We start from the raw sequence: 13,985 nt of genomic DNA on the forward strand, positions 1-13,985 counted from the left end.
ATTTTGGCTACAAAAATTGAACTCATATTTTAGAAAAACTGTGGCATAGTTAGTTCAAGGCATGTACCCTTAGAAAAAGTAGTGAAAGCAAAAATAATTTGCTCAGACAATACTAAAACTAAATCACGACCTGAAAATGTCCATTATGTTTTACAAATTGATCCATAGTATTTCATACGGGAAAACTACTACCTAACTTCTACCTAATAAAAATGTCCTAGCAAAGTTAATCTGGTTTGCAATTAAGGCTGATTCAAGACTAGACACTTCCATATCCTAACTGGAAGATACAATAAACAATGGCTCGTATGCTAAAGTCTAACCACATGAAAGAGCTAAAAGAAATTTGGGACCATAGACAAATTCATTTGGTTAGAAGGTAGAATATTCTAATGTTAAAGTTATGGAAAAAGACCACTTTCTATAGTACTTAAGTGCCAAACACCTTGTAAAGCAATAAAAAATACAGACCAAAATAAGCAAAAGGAACAATCCTCAAATGCTATATTAAAACTCTGCAAAAATTTATCATTTTTATTAGATAAAAGCATTATTTAGATAATTATGAGATAATAGTACCATGTATATATAACTTCAGTTTAAAAAAGTAGATGTTTTGAGAAAAGTTGGAGTTATATTAAAAGAGCAGTGGAATTAATTACAGAAGTATCAGAGATGTAACAAAGGCCCTTTAACTCTCTTGACTTACCACAGTGAGTAGGACTCTCATCACTCATATCTCCACAGTCATTGTCACCATCACACAAGTACGTTCGAGGAATGCAAATATTTGTGCTTTGACATTTTGTAAAACCAGACTGGCACGTACGCTCCGCTTTAAGGAGGGAGGAAAAAAGAAAAAATGCTTTAGAGCTATTTTAAACACTGTTATGTTGTTATTTTCATGAATTGCAAAAGTAGCCAATATTGAACTAATCACAGTTTACATCTTAAAGAAAACAAACATAACTGATAACTTTTATAAGGCATATAATTTTAAACTGTGCCATTATGGGATCCCAATATACACTCCTGATAATTAAATATAATATAATTAATATAGCATGACACAAAGTAAAAGGCCATTGTCAAATTCCAGGCTAATCCTGCAAAAACGCAAACCCTGAATCCAAGTTATCTGAAATAACATTTTTGAAATGCACGCAATTACTCACAAGAATTAACATTACATACTGCATGAGCATTTGTTGCTCCAAGGCAGACTACTTACAGCAACATTTATTATGTAATATCTTAGTGTGTTCCAGAATATGATTTAGCAACTCTGTTTGCTTCAACAGCACTAAACAGTAGCTGCAATGTAAATTTTAAAAACTTTTGTCCTTCTTGCTGGTTTTGTCAGATTTCTTCACATAAAACCATATTTCCCTCTTCCTTTGTCTAGAGAGTCAGATACCAAGAGCCACTAGGTACTAAGATTCAACTTACGACAATTCCTCTCATCTGATGTGCCATTGTCATAACAGTTGTTTACTCCATTGCAGACATACTGAAGGGATATACACCTTCCATTATTGCAAGTAAATTCTGTGTGGGAGTCACAGGTTCGGAACAAGCAGCCAAGCTCATCACTGTTATCTCCACAGTCATTGTAGTGATCACAGCGGTAGTGATAGGGTACACATCGCCCATTGCCACAGGTGAAAGCTGTTGGCTGACAAGTATGGAAAGCTGTAGAAAATAAAAAAGAAACAAAAAAAGTGGATAAAATGTAATCTAAGTTCTCTGACAAAGTAACAAGTAAAATCACAATATTTTTACCTGCCAGTGCAAACACAGCTGCAAAACGGACTGCATGAAAAGTAAAATACATATTTAAATTAAAAAATTAGAAATTGGCTATACATGACAAAAATTCAATACTACAGTGCTTCTGGATTCTAAAGCAAGCCACTAGTCTTTCAGACCTCAAATCTGTGAGCAAGCAAGGGATTGTTTCTAAACTACAGCCATAAGATCCATAATCATAAAGCCATAAAAGTGACAGAGACTACAGAACAGGCAAGACAGAGTACCCTTTCTAAAGCAATTATTTTAAACGCTTACCACACACACTTTCCAACTCATCACTGCCATCACCACAATCATTGTCATTGTCGCATTTCCACCGCTCAGAGATACAATGTCCATTAAGGCATGTGAAGAAACCAGTATCACACCTGGTGCCATTATCCACAATACAGTGCTTGTTGTTATTGGCTAAATACCAGCGACCTTCAGAGGGGCACTGACATTCTGCACCAGCTGGACCTAAATTTATGTTTGACAGATTAAAAAATTAAAAATAGGACACAACAAAAAGGAAACTAATTTAACATTGATGTTTTATACAGGTTTCTGTGAAAGTGTTCACAGTTGTAACACTGGAAAAGGCAAAGCAATTTTCATAATTCCTATACAATCTATTTACACAGATAGGAGTGTAGTGACTTAGCCAGACTTTTTATCTCAGTTAAGCATATGCAAGTGCATTAAAACCCACAAAAGTTATTTCAGATTTCCTTAGACAAACTGAGATCAGAATTTGGAGTATCTTAGTTGCTTGTTGTCCAAATGCCTTTTTAGTGGCAGCAAGATGGCACGTGATGCTTTCAAAAATTACAGCTATATTCACTGAGACTTTACCCCTTAAAATCAAAACAGGTGTTCAAAATTTCTTGCAATAGACAAACTGCTCTTCTCAAAATTAATGAGAAGTTTGAGTTGTTTTCAGGCAAGGTGGATCTTTAATGGTATTTAAGATGCTACAAATGAAAAAAAGCACCGAATTACTTTTTCAAAGTCAAGGATCATAACTTCCAAAAATCTACAACACATGAAACAGCTCTGTAACACTTATGTAAAGAAATAACAACCATAAATTTTTAGAATGTCTTGTAGGAAACACCCCATCAGTAAGAGCATATACTCTTAGAGTAAGCATATCCTGCAGCACTCACTTCATGTCTCATCCAAGGAAAGTTTAAACCCCAGAAAACAATGGTTTGGTTTAAGTTTGGTTTGAGAGAAACCCATACTTTTCACTTGTGAGGATTGTCAGACACAACCCCTATGTGTGTTGGTGAAACACCATGATCTTAATTGGCAATTATTCTGATTGCATTTATAAATAAAATACATATTAAAAATTTGTGAACACTAAGAAGTATTTCAGCTGTCCCCAGTGACTAGAATTGTTATAGTCTAAACTCTAATACAGGCAAGAGTAATAGCTTGCAGCCATCAAGCATAACAGCTTACCTGGTGCACAGATGTGACTGCAGCCACCATTGAACTGGTTGCAAGGGTTCATACACTGCTGCTGCTTACTTTTTGACCAGACATGAATATCCATTGGTCTTTGTGGAAGATTCATGATCATTACAATCTGATCTGAACCATCATACTTATTAGCTCTATAAATGCTTCGTGTGTTCCAGTCTGTCCAATATATGTGCTGATCAAACACTGTCATTGCAAATGGATGCAGAGCAGTGCTAACAATTACCTCACGATTTGTACCAGTGAGAGTGCATCTCTCAATCTTCTGCCTACAATAACAAAGAAATTATTACATCTTAAAGAAGTCTTTTAACTTATGTATAAAACCACACCCTAATTAGTCTGGTAACTGACATCCAGCACTTCAGTAGCATTCACCAATATCTCGGGTGCTGCTTATGCTGCCCCAACTCCATTAACTAGAGTTTGAAACAGAAAAGTGTACATTCCATTTGACATCCTGAATTCCTCTTAAAACAGACATCCCATTACAAGTGTCCTGCCCTGTCTGGTAGGCAACAGCAGGAATAGCAGGCCAACATCCACAGGTGATAGGCATTAACCATGAGCAATGAATACTGTCAAATGTGTGCTGCGATTCTATTTGTTGGAGAAGACACTTGTGAAAGTCCTGAATTGCATGTAAGACAAACAAACTGACAGCGGGTGCAAGTGCATAAAGCAGAGAACAAAATCTACACTGTGACATAATATAACTTCTTATTACACAGTAGTTTCACAGCAATACTAAAACTTGATATTGCATTGCTACTAAGTAACTCCTAACATTCTATTATGTCAAGTGCCAAATTCAACTGAAATGCTGAAAGTCAGCAAAGAAATGAGGAAAACTAAATAGAGCTATTAAAATATTAACTAAATGTAAACCAACAACTGTGTTATCAATACATACAGATTTGCATCAGCCCAGTACAGCTGCTGTTCTTCATAGTCCAGGGTAAGTCCATTTGGCCATACCAAGTTTGTGCTCACAATGGGCGTTCTGAAGTTTCCTCCAAGCGTAGCTCGTTCAATCTTTGCACTTGAACTCCAGTCAGTCCAGTACATATAACTGTCAATAACGTAATTTTATTTTCATAAAACAAAACTCACAAACTCTGCTTTTGGTGATATTTCCACCCTCATATCCCTTACTGAAGTGAGCATTCCAGAACTACAAGATCTTCTTCCTCTATTTTGGCTCACACTGACAAGAGACTCTTCTAGAGGGATCACTGGGGTCTACTGCAGTGAACTTCAGAAAATTTTTTCCAGCTCCTATGTGAGTCAACTAAAGTCAATTAATCTCTTTCTTATCTCTCTTAATTATAACACAGCATAACTGTGTTATAATTAAGAATGAATGGTAATGAAATTAAAAGCACAGTATCATACAGTAACATCCCCATTCTCTCAGGAAATGTTCTGATATTGAAACAAGAATTCTTCTGAAGCATTCAAGGAATACAACAGAAAAGGGGTTAGGGTTACAGGAAGTCTCTGGCAATCTTTGTCAAGGTCTAAATTGTAGTTTCACCTACAGTCAAAACAAAGTGCAGCACATACCCTCTGCAGGGATCTAATACAATGGCTCTCGGCCGTGGCACGCGGGCGATCACTGTGCGGTTTGATCCATCCACAGCCATCGAGCTGATGGTCTGATTGAGGTAGTCACTGTAGTAAACTCTGTTGTTGATCCAGTCAAAGGCTATGCCATCTGGAGTCCCCAGGTCTTAGGCACATGCAAGCAAACACACACAAGCTCAGCACGGTTTCCTGAGATACTTCAGCACTCTTCATCTATTATAATCTGGCTACACTGAAGACTTCTTTGAAATGCCATTGGTACCAGTGCAAATCTGTCCATTTAAAAAACTGGAGTAGTAATACTTGGGAATCAGGCAGACCTGGGTATAGCGTTACAATAGTGTTACAAAGACATTTCCCTCACCTAGATTTAAGTTCTGGTTACTATTCTTCATGTAGCAGGAATCCTCCCTCACTCCATTATACTAATTTATTGCATATAATTTTAATTTATTATGTATCATTTTGTATACAGAATAATATCTATCCAGTTTTATATTTCCATATCATTGAGATCAAAATGAAATAAGAATCTCAGAAAAGGAAAAAACGAGAAAGAAAAAAGAGTATTTTATTAGATATCTTAACTAAGTGGTCAACCTTGACCTTTAGCATAAAAATACCTGTTGAGCTAGTGGCAGGTGCTGCAGGTAATTTTTTTTAAAATATCTGATTATTTTGTACTATATTTCAGCGCACTTACCAGATGCAACTACAGTTGGAGAGCTAATTCCTGAGTAAATACTAACATAACTGATTCTTCCTGTTCCTGAAGGATAACTTTGTGTAAAATATATTCGGTTGTTTATACTGTCAAAATCCAGGGCCACAGCAGTTCTTAACACATTGACTGTACGGAAGGGAGGACTGTGGTTTTCAGGATCTAGGTGGATACTTCTGAGGGCATTTTCAAGAGCAAAAATCAGGTAATCATCTGTTGAAATGGAACATCTCTTGCCATCACTGCCTAGTGTTCCAAAGGCACAACCACATTTCGGTGTCTGAATGTCAGGGAGGGCAAAACAGAGGTGAGAACAACCTCCATTGTTGTCCAAACAAGGATTGTTGTTGACATCAAGGGGAGAACGTGACTGGAAATTACTGTTGTAAATTGTAACATCCCTTAGCCAATTGATGTTATCTCTTATTACTGTTGGCTGATCAGTATTGCCCGGCTGCTTGCTGGCTTGGAAGACTTTTTTCAGGTTTCGATCCACCCAGATCATGGAATTGCCAAAGATAGTGATACCATATGGAGTTGGATACCGACTGCCGTAACGTACAATTTCAACATCACCACCATCGGGCTGAATTCTTGCAATCATATCTAAGGAATCATCCACCCAGTAAACATAGCCATTGCTGTGATCTATGGCCAGTCCACGAGGTGTGACAATACCCTCAGACACAAGAACTGTTCTGTTGGTGCAGTCAAGAAATGCACGTTCAATCTTTGGATTTTGCCCATAATCAGCCCAGAAGAGATATCTGTTTTTTGGGTCAACTACTATGTGCCTTGGCATGTCTATGGTAGTTTTCAGAAGCACACGGCGATAAGTTGTGTTTAAGCGCAAAACTTCTATGAAGGTCTCTGTCAGGAAGGCATTTGTAAAATAAAGATTTCCTGTATACAAAAGCCAAAACAAAACAAATCAGAAAAGCAAAAGAGAAAGTTAATATTAGCATCAATACCTGAGAAACACAAGTTGCTAAAATACCAAACCACAAAATGAATAGCCATCATAAATATGGTAGTAGTTGGAAGCATAAGGCATTCGCGTACCATCTGATGAGTTAGAAAGAAGACAGCCAAACCAACAGTAGTCAGTTAATTTCTAAATTCTCATGGATGGCCATGGGTATCAGTAGTACAGTTGCCTTTTAAAGCACACAACTATGAAGTTCATGTTATGGCACAAGACTGTACACAGGAACTAAATTAAGTGTTTACAGCAGATGATTATCCTAAAACTCATCCCAACAAGCTTATCAATCAACTGAAGAACTTTTGCAAAACATATATATAGTACATATATATATATTCAAAACTAAAGTATTAATGGTAATTGTTGATTAATACTTTCTGAAGAGTTAATATTTGAATTAATCTCTAATATGTTTAAATAGGAACAAGAAGTGCACATGTGGAAATTATAGTTCAAAGATAAATACTTCTTCTGCTTTTTTTACTTTTCATCATAACTTATTTTATATGTACACAGCAATCTGAGGATAGATAAAAAGTCCTTTCTTATGTACAATGTCATAAGACAGGTTTTGTGCATTCTTCTCTGGTACATGTTTTCACAATGATAGTTCACGGCTACGTACAAACATGCAGACAAGAACAGAGGCCTAAGACAAATATTAAAGCGTCAGGAGAGAAAAGGCTCTATACATCTTCTCTGATAAATTTTCACCTTTACATATATATAAATAAACGTAAGAGCCATTCATTACTTCCTTTAATTTTAAAAGCAGTCCATTAAACCACAAGCTAGAACCATGGTACTTCCATTCAAAATAGTTCCATTAGAATCTGCTTATGTTATCCTAAAAATTTTGTAACATGTAAAGAATAACATTCTCCTAAATTCAGCTGTGCTTACCTGCTACCCAGTCAATTGCAATGCCACGGATCCCATTTCGTCCTATTCCATTTGTAACAACATTTCTAAAATAAGAACCATCAGGTTTAATTTTACGTATTGCATTCTGAGACGTCACTGTGCTACTGAAGTCACACCAGTAAATGAAACCAGAAGGCATGTGAACATCCACATGAAGTGCATTTCGTCCTGAAATATTTTGAAAAGTATGAATTAATGATTTTTTAATATAAACTAAATTATTTAAAGTATGTGCTATGCTAGAAAGAAATGCCAAAATAGTAGTCATGACAAGATTTTTTCCTATTATAATATTCACATACCTCTTCCTGCCAGTGGTACCATGGCTTCAGAGTGATCTGATGTCTCTAAACTAAATCCTTTAATTGCAGAGAGCATAGAAACAACTACAAATGAACGGTAGGGGGAACAGGTTCTGTTATCAGGATTTAGCTGAAAGCCAGTAGCACAGGCACAGGTGAATAATCCACCAGGTACAGGCAGGCAAAGCTGCTGGCAAACTCCAATATTATTACTGCAGCCATTTGTGGAACCGGCAGAATCTGCAAAAGACATACATGGCAAAACAAAAATCTCAACTGTATCATCACAAACACCCATAGATGTACACCCAAATGCATACACCCAACCAACTGCTGTATAGCATTAATAATCTGCTGACAAAAATAAAGATCCTAATCAGAATACATTTTAGCACAGATATGACAGTAATGGGTTTACTGGTCTCTTGTCATCGAAGATCAATGGGGCCAACAATCAGATGAAACAAATTTGAAACTAAAGTAACAATATTTCTTAGTCAACAGGACTTTAGTAAAACTACATGAGCCAATAGAAGCCTTAAGTACATGGTGGAGCGTCTCTTTACCAAAACCAGGCAAAATGTTGCTGACACTTTTCCTGTAAGCCAAATCAAAGCGTCTCCTTTGAAAGAGCAACCATTCTGTCTCTAAGGAAAGTTCGAGTTTTGCAAGTTGAATATCCTGAAAGATGTCTAGCAAATACTCACTGTCTCTGTAATACACTCGTAGGCTCTTCAGTCTCGGGACATTATCTCTCAGTACTACTTTGTTTGCACCGGTGGCCTTGTCAACTCGTTCAATTACTTCATAATCTCGATCAGTATAGTACAGAAAGGTACCGTACACAGCAACTCCCCAGGGATGAGAAAGATGAACCACCAGAGTCACACGATTTGTACCATCCATATTGCCTCTCTCAATCTAAGAAATCATTTTAAACATTAAGATTATTCTTCCTATAGCAACAGTTCAATGTTAGACTATGAAACGAAAATGGAACACAAGATACTGAAATCTCTTCTGTGCATGAAATCTTTAGGTACAAGGCAAGAAGAAAAGGCAGGCAGTATATGATTTCTGATCTTATACTTTTGATGGTATTTAATAACAACTATTCAGATTTTGCTTGGTCCTGCAACTCCCATTTATAAGAGAAAACTGAAGCAACTGAATGACTCATGTGAACCATCGATGCAGAGACAGGTAAAGAAGCAATGATTAAAAATAGATCTCCTACCATTCCTGTGCTTGTAACAGCCCAGTACAACTTTTGTTCCTTAATGTCAATGGTAAGAAACTCTACATGGTCCAGGTTGCCAGTGAAGAGGGTTTGTATGCCTGAGCCATCCATGTTTGCACTGGCAATCTTTGCTGGGACTCCACTGTCAGTTCCCTGGTCTGTCCAGTACAACTTCCTGTAACAGACATTATCAGATCTGTTAGCAAAACTGGCAAGAGAAATCAGTGGACCAGAGTCACTTGAGCATATGCTTAAAACTGATTCCTCTGTCAGTCAAACACTTTCAGCTCATGCTGAACAGAGCTCATGCTGAATCAAACCACAATGAAAAAGAGCTTATTTGAGCTAGAGAAGAATGCTTGTTCTCTCAACAAAGAGAAACACCTGCTTCTCTTGAAAGAGAGGAATGCCTCTTAAATAATTTTTAGAAATCCATAACCTCGCCTATTTCATCCCACAATACCATCAGCAGGTAAATGCAGTAGAGTATTATGACTTTAACATAAAAGGACTCCTCCTTATAATAATAATAATTCTGTTTCACAGATGGCTGCAACATTTCAGAGTGAGTTTGGTTTCAATTTTCAATTAAAACTGCAGAATCAGAAAAAATCTAGATTAAACAAAAAAAAGGCAAATTGTTCTTTTTGGGAGCAAGCAGCAAAATTATATTTAGTGCTACACTTTTTGACATGTGACATTTTTCCCATGATGTAATACGTCTTTCTACTAGGCTCAAGTAGACATCACAAGATATTTTACAGAAAGACTTTGGAGTACTCTTTATTCTGGGTTCCCATTTTTCAGGGATTTTTTTCACAATCATAATATTCTGAGATTTTTTTTTTAATTAAAAAATGGTACTATACAACCATATTGTAAATTAAGGAGGATGAACATCTATGTAATAATTTAGGAAGCTATGCCCTTATTTTTTACAGCTTAGAAAGAGTAAATAAATTCCGCACAAATATGAAACAAACAAAACCATGTCAAATCCAGGATGAAAACCCTAAAAAACAAGAAAAATATGGAGAATACATTCATGAGCAAATAAAACAGCAGTTTTGGAAATTTACCCTCTTGCCGGATCAACTGCCAAACCAATTGGTGTGCCAGCTCCCAGAGAGGTGCCATCATTGGTAATCAGTGTTTTCCTGTACATTATGTCACCATGCAGCTTCAGGACCTATGCAAACATTGACTTCATCAGACCATGCAATATAGAACTTATAGTGCATTTTCAAATTACAGGAATGAAGCCTAAATCAACAGGGAGTTGAAATTGCAGAAGACTTTCGTGAATACCATGAAGAAAGAGCACATTGTTCTGTACTCTAACCACCTCCCTTCTCTAACACGCGCCCCTTGAAAGAGCTGCTTGCAGCTAAGAACCTGCCTATGATAACAAGGAAGGATCCTAAGCATAAAACCAATTTATCTTTAAGTTTCTATAATATCTTCAAGGCCTGAATGGGTTGATGAAATTCTGATTTAGGAAGTATACTGTTTCATTTGCTCAAATTAGTTGCCTTTTAATTTAATAGTAAGCATTTATATTTTGGAACAAGAATGACTGGGTTTATTCACAGTCATTACTATATTGTATATTACTTATCCTCCATTTCCCCACTCTGAATTACAATTTTATCCTTCACATACCATGAGACTGCTTGTCTCTAGAAAGCTACATGATACATTACCAAAGCATTTGGGAATGGATCTTATTGTGTTCAATGGCAGCATTCCTTTACTATCAGAGGCATTGCATTGGGATCATTGATTTGAAGTAAGGACAGTAACATTAGTAACTCTAGTCATCATAGTGTTAAACACATCTGTGTGTTAAACACTAGAAGCCTAAGGCATTGTAGGGAGAAAACAAAAAAAGAAATTTATACACAAATAAAGTTTGCAGGATAGATCGACGCACAAATAAAGTGTCCAGAATATATCGCTTTCAATCTTTTTGACTATGTTTAAATTTAAGTTTCTGTTCAAGTTTGTATTTTTCTACCGACAGATTACACTTTAAAGTAAATCTAATTTAAGTTTTTTCATGAAATAAACATTACTAATTTCAACCTGTATATGTAGCAGTGAAAAATCTAGGCTCTTATTTTCCAGTTGTCCCTCTAAAATAATTACCTCAATTGACTGTGTCCCTGGGTTAGTGTAATACAGGTTTGCAGATATCCAGTCTAGTGCCAGACCAGTAGGAGCACCAATAACAGCTGCTGGAGCAAAAACTGTCCTGTTGGCTCCATCTGACCTCACTCTGTGAATTTCACCCTTGGAAAGAAAAATAACAAAAGTTAAAAAAATGTCAAGAGCAGAAAACACTCTTCTATTCCAACTACACTAGCACTTCTTTTATACTGCAATCTTTTCTAATGCTAGCACAGTTCTAGGAGGCAGAACCAGGAACCTAAAATGGAGCACAGGAACTACAGAAATATCTTTTTTGCACAGGATGATGCATGACTGACACAGGTGTCTCAGCACCTGTGTCAGAAGCCTGAGGCCTGCAGGTCAGGGATACAGCTAGATCCAGAGGCACACATTTGTCAGGTCTTGACAAGACCCACCTAAAGCAGACCTAACACATAACACCTGTCCAGTGAAGGCACCTTGCCAGGATGTAACTTGCTGTTAAGGGATGTATCAGCCCTTGACCTCCAACACTATTGTATATGTCAGCTGTGTCTGCTGGCTGACATCTGTAAAGAATATTTTTTCAGACTGCAGGGAAGATGAAACAGATTCCCAAGTACTTAAGTAGTTTCTCGGGCAAAGATTTGCTTAAATAGGTCTGTTTAAGTACTTCATTGAACTAAACATTCTAACTTTAAAAGAACAAACAATTAAATAAATTATAATCTCTTTATTAGTGGCATGGAATACACTTTAAAATTAGTTCTTTTAAAAATTTCAGTCCAAAACACTTCCCAAAAATAAAAAAAGGTTTTCATTTAGTGTACATTTTGAACACAAATACTAACTTACTGGATTTTCAACCCAATAAATCATCTGTTCAGAGTCATCAAAGTCAACATCAACACCATTTTGAACTCCTGCTATTGGAACCATAGCATCATTTGTCTTCTCCTCAGGATTCAGAGAAATTCCGTAAATGATATTATCTCTTACAGCAATAAGGAAAGGGTGTTCAACTGTGAAAACAAAGAGTAGTTCAGAGTTGCTTCTGGTCAAGAAAAAGGCATTATGATATGCTTTCCTCCTCCCACCCAAAAGTTCTCTGATGCAGAGAATGGTTCAACATTACCAGTGATGTTTTGAAACCACTTACATAGAGGGGTTTGTTCCCTCACTGGGAACAAGGTTATCTGTTATTTAAACTGCTGTAACATTTTAAGTTTCAGCACTGTGCAATCACAATGCAAATTCTGAGCAGAAGAAGTAAATAAGGCAGGAACACTCACTGCCAGAAAAAAGAAGGATATTTGTGCAGCTGTTCTAAGCTGCTTTTTCAGATCTCTGAGAAGGGGAACCAGCCAAAGGTCTGAGGATTCTGCAGGACCTGCCTGTGATGGGTTCTAATGCATATTAAGCAGGACCCACAAGCATGGAACAACATCACAGCGGCAACTGCCAATCATTATCACAAAATATAACCACAGTACTGTTTTCTTGTTTTATTCCTAAGGAATATTTATTCCTTTTGGTATATTTATTTTCAGGTAAACTCGTACCTTCATGCTTAAATTTTATTAACAAAGGGCAATGCATCAGGTGATCTGAGAAAATGCACCAGAGAGCTGCAGAGTGAGAGTCAGCAACTGCATTTCTCATCTGCTAGGGACTAGGGAAAGAGAATCTCCTGAACACAGATTCCCTCCTCTTTTCCTTGTGCTTTGGTCTTTGGAGAACAAATCCTAGCCTGTTCTTCCCATAGGCACAAGCTACCACTTAACAGGGAACTGGGCTGCTGTAGAAGTAACCCATTGAATCTTTTATAATAAGATCAAAGACTTCGTTGGTTGGTTTGGTTTTGATTTTCTTTACTGGCTGCTTAACACCTTTATATAAATTTTGCACTAACAATTCTGGCATGAAAAACCACAAATCACAGCATCACTGCACCTCTCAAAATCTCATTAGTACTGCCCTACCTCTCATGCAGTTCCTGTTATCAGGAGAAAGGATCCATCCTGAAGGGCAAGCACAGGAAAAAAAAAGTGGTCCAGATGAAGAAAGTAAGCAGAGATGGCTACAGGGGGATGATGCACAGGAATTAATACCTGAAAATAAGAAAGGAACTATTAGAAGCTGTAACAATATATATAACAATATAAGCAACTAGAGAGAATATTCTCATTGCTACTGACATTAACCCAGAACTAAGAAAGTTTTGCTATTTCTTTAAAATTAAAATAACAAAATTATTTTTAAGACCCACAAGGAATACAATATACTTGGGACAGGATACAATTTTCCATGGAAAACCAGTACATTATCATAGTAATCTTTACAATTTTTATGCATCACAAAAAAACTTTCAAACTCTATTTCAAACTTTTCTTAACTGCATGAAGAAACCTGTGGGATTTGCAGTCCTTGATTGTAATAACCCTTCAGATGGGGGATTTAAATTATTTGCTGAAACTTCTTGGAGAAACTAAAGAGAAAATAGTTGCAATGTCTTCCTCAAAGACAGTGGGAATTCAATGCCAATTTTCTTACCTCACTTTGAAACTGAATGAAAAGTCTAAATGTAAAAAAAAAGATATTGAAGTTCTCTCCTGACTGCTATTATTACTATACACTAAAATTCAATCTAAACCACTTTCACAAACTTGCTGCTGAACAAGATTTTTCAGAATGAGTAATCTTCATAAGAAAACAATAATTAGATTTTGAGTACATCCTTAACAATGGCGGCAGACCTTATTCTAAACAGCTTGGAAGTTTCAGGAATTTACA

The 13,985-nt window shown here is 36.6% G+C and overlaps 1 protein-coding gene across 1 annotated transcript in view; it reads right to left on the reverse strand.

Moving 5' to 3' along the window:
• Positions 1–13,985, reverse strand: part of LRP2 (LDL receptor related protein 2) — a gene marked incomplete at both ends in the record, with an annotated part of 108,778 nt that overhangs the window by 37,184 nt on the left and 57,609 nt on the right. The window contains 15 exon segments of the mRNA XM_084209121.1: positions 710–835; positions 1,450–1,692; positions 2,068–2,271; positions 3,262–3,551; positions 4,196–4,354; positions 4,849–5,014; positions 5,573–6,493; positions 7,479–7,667; positions 7,802–8,041; positions 8,509–8,722; positions 9,039–9,216; positions 10,121–10,230; positions 11,190–11,333; positions 12,048–12,214; positions 13,175–13,303. Coding sequence (XP_084065247.1) covers positions 710–835; positions 1,450–1,692; positions 2,068–2,271; positions 3,262–3,551; positions 4,196–4,354; positions 4,849–5,014; positions 5,573–6,493; positions 7,479–7,667; positions 7,802–8,041; positions 8,509–8,722; positions 9,039–9,216; positions 10,121–10,230; positions 11,190–11,333; positions 12,048–12,214; positions 13,175–13,303 — 3,480 coding nt within the window.

The sequence above is a fragment of the Fringilla coelebs genome (assembly GCF_963513975.1).
Source record: "Fringilla coelebs genome assembly, chromosome: 7".
In the NCBI taxonomy this organism is placed as follows: Eukaryota; Metazoa; Chordata; class Aves; order Passeriformes; family Fringillidae; genus Fringilla; species Fringilla coelebs.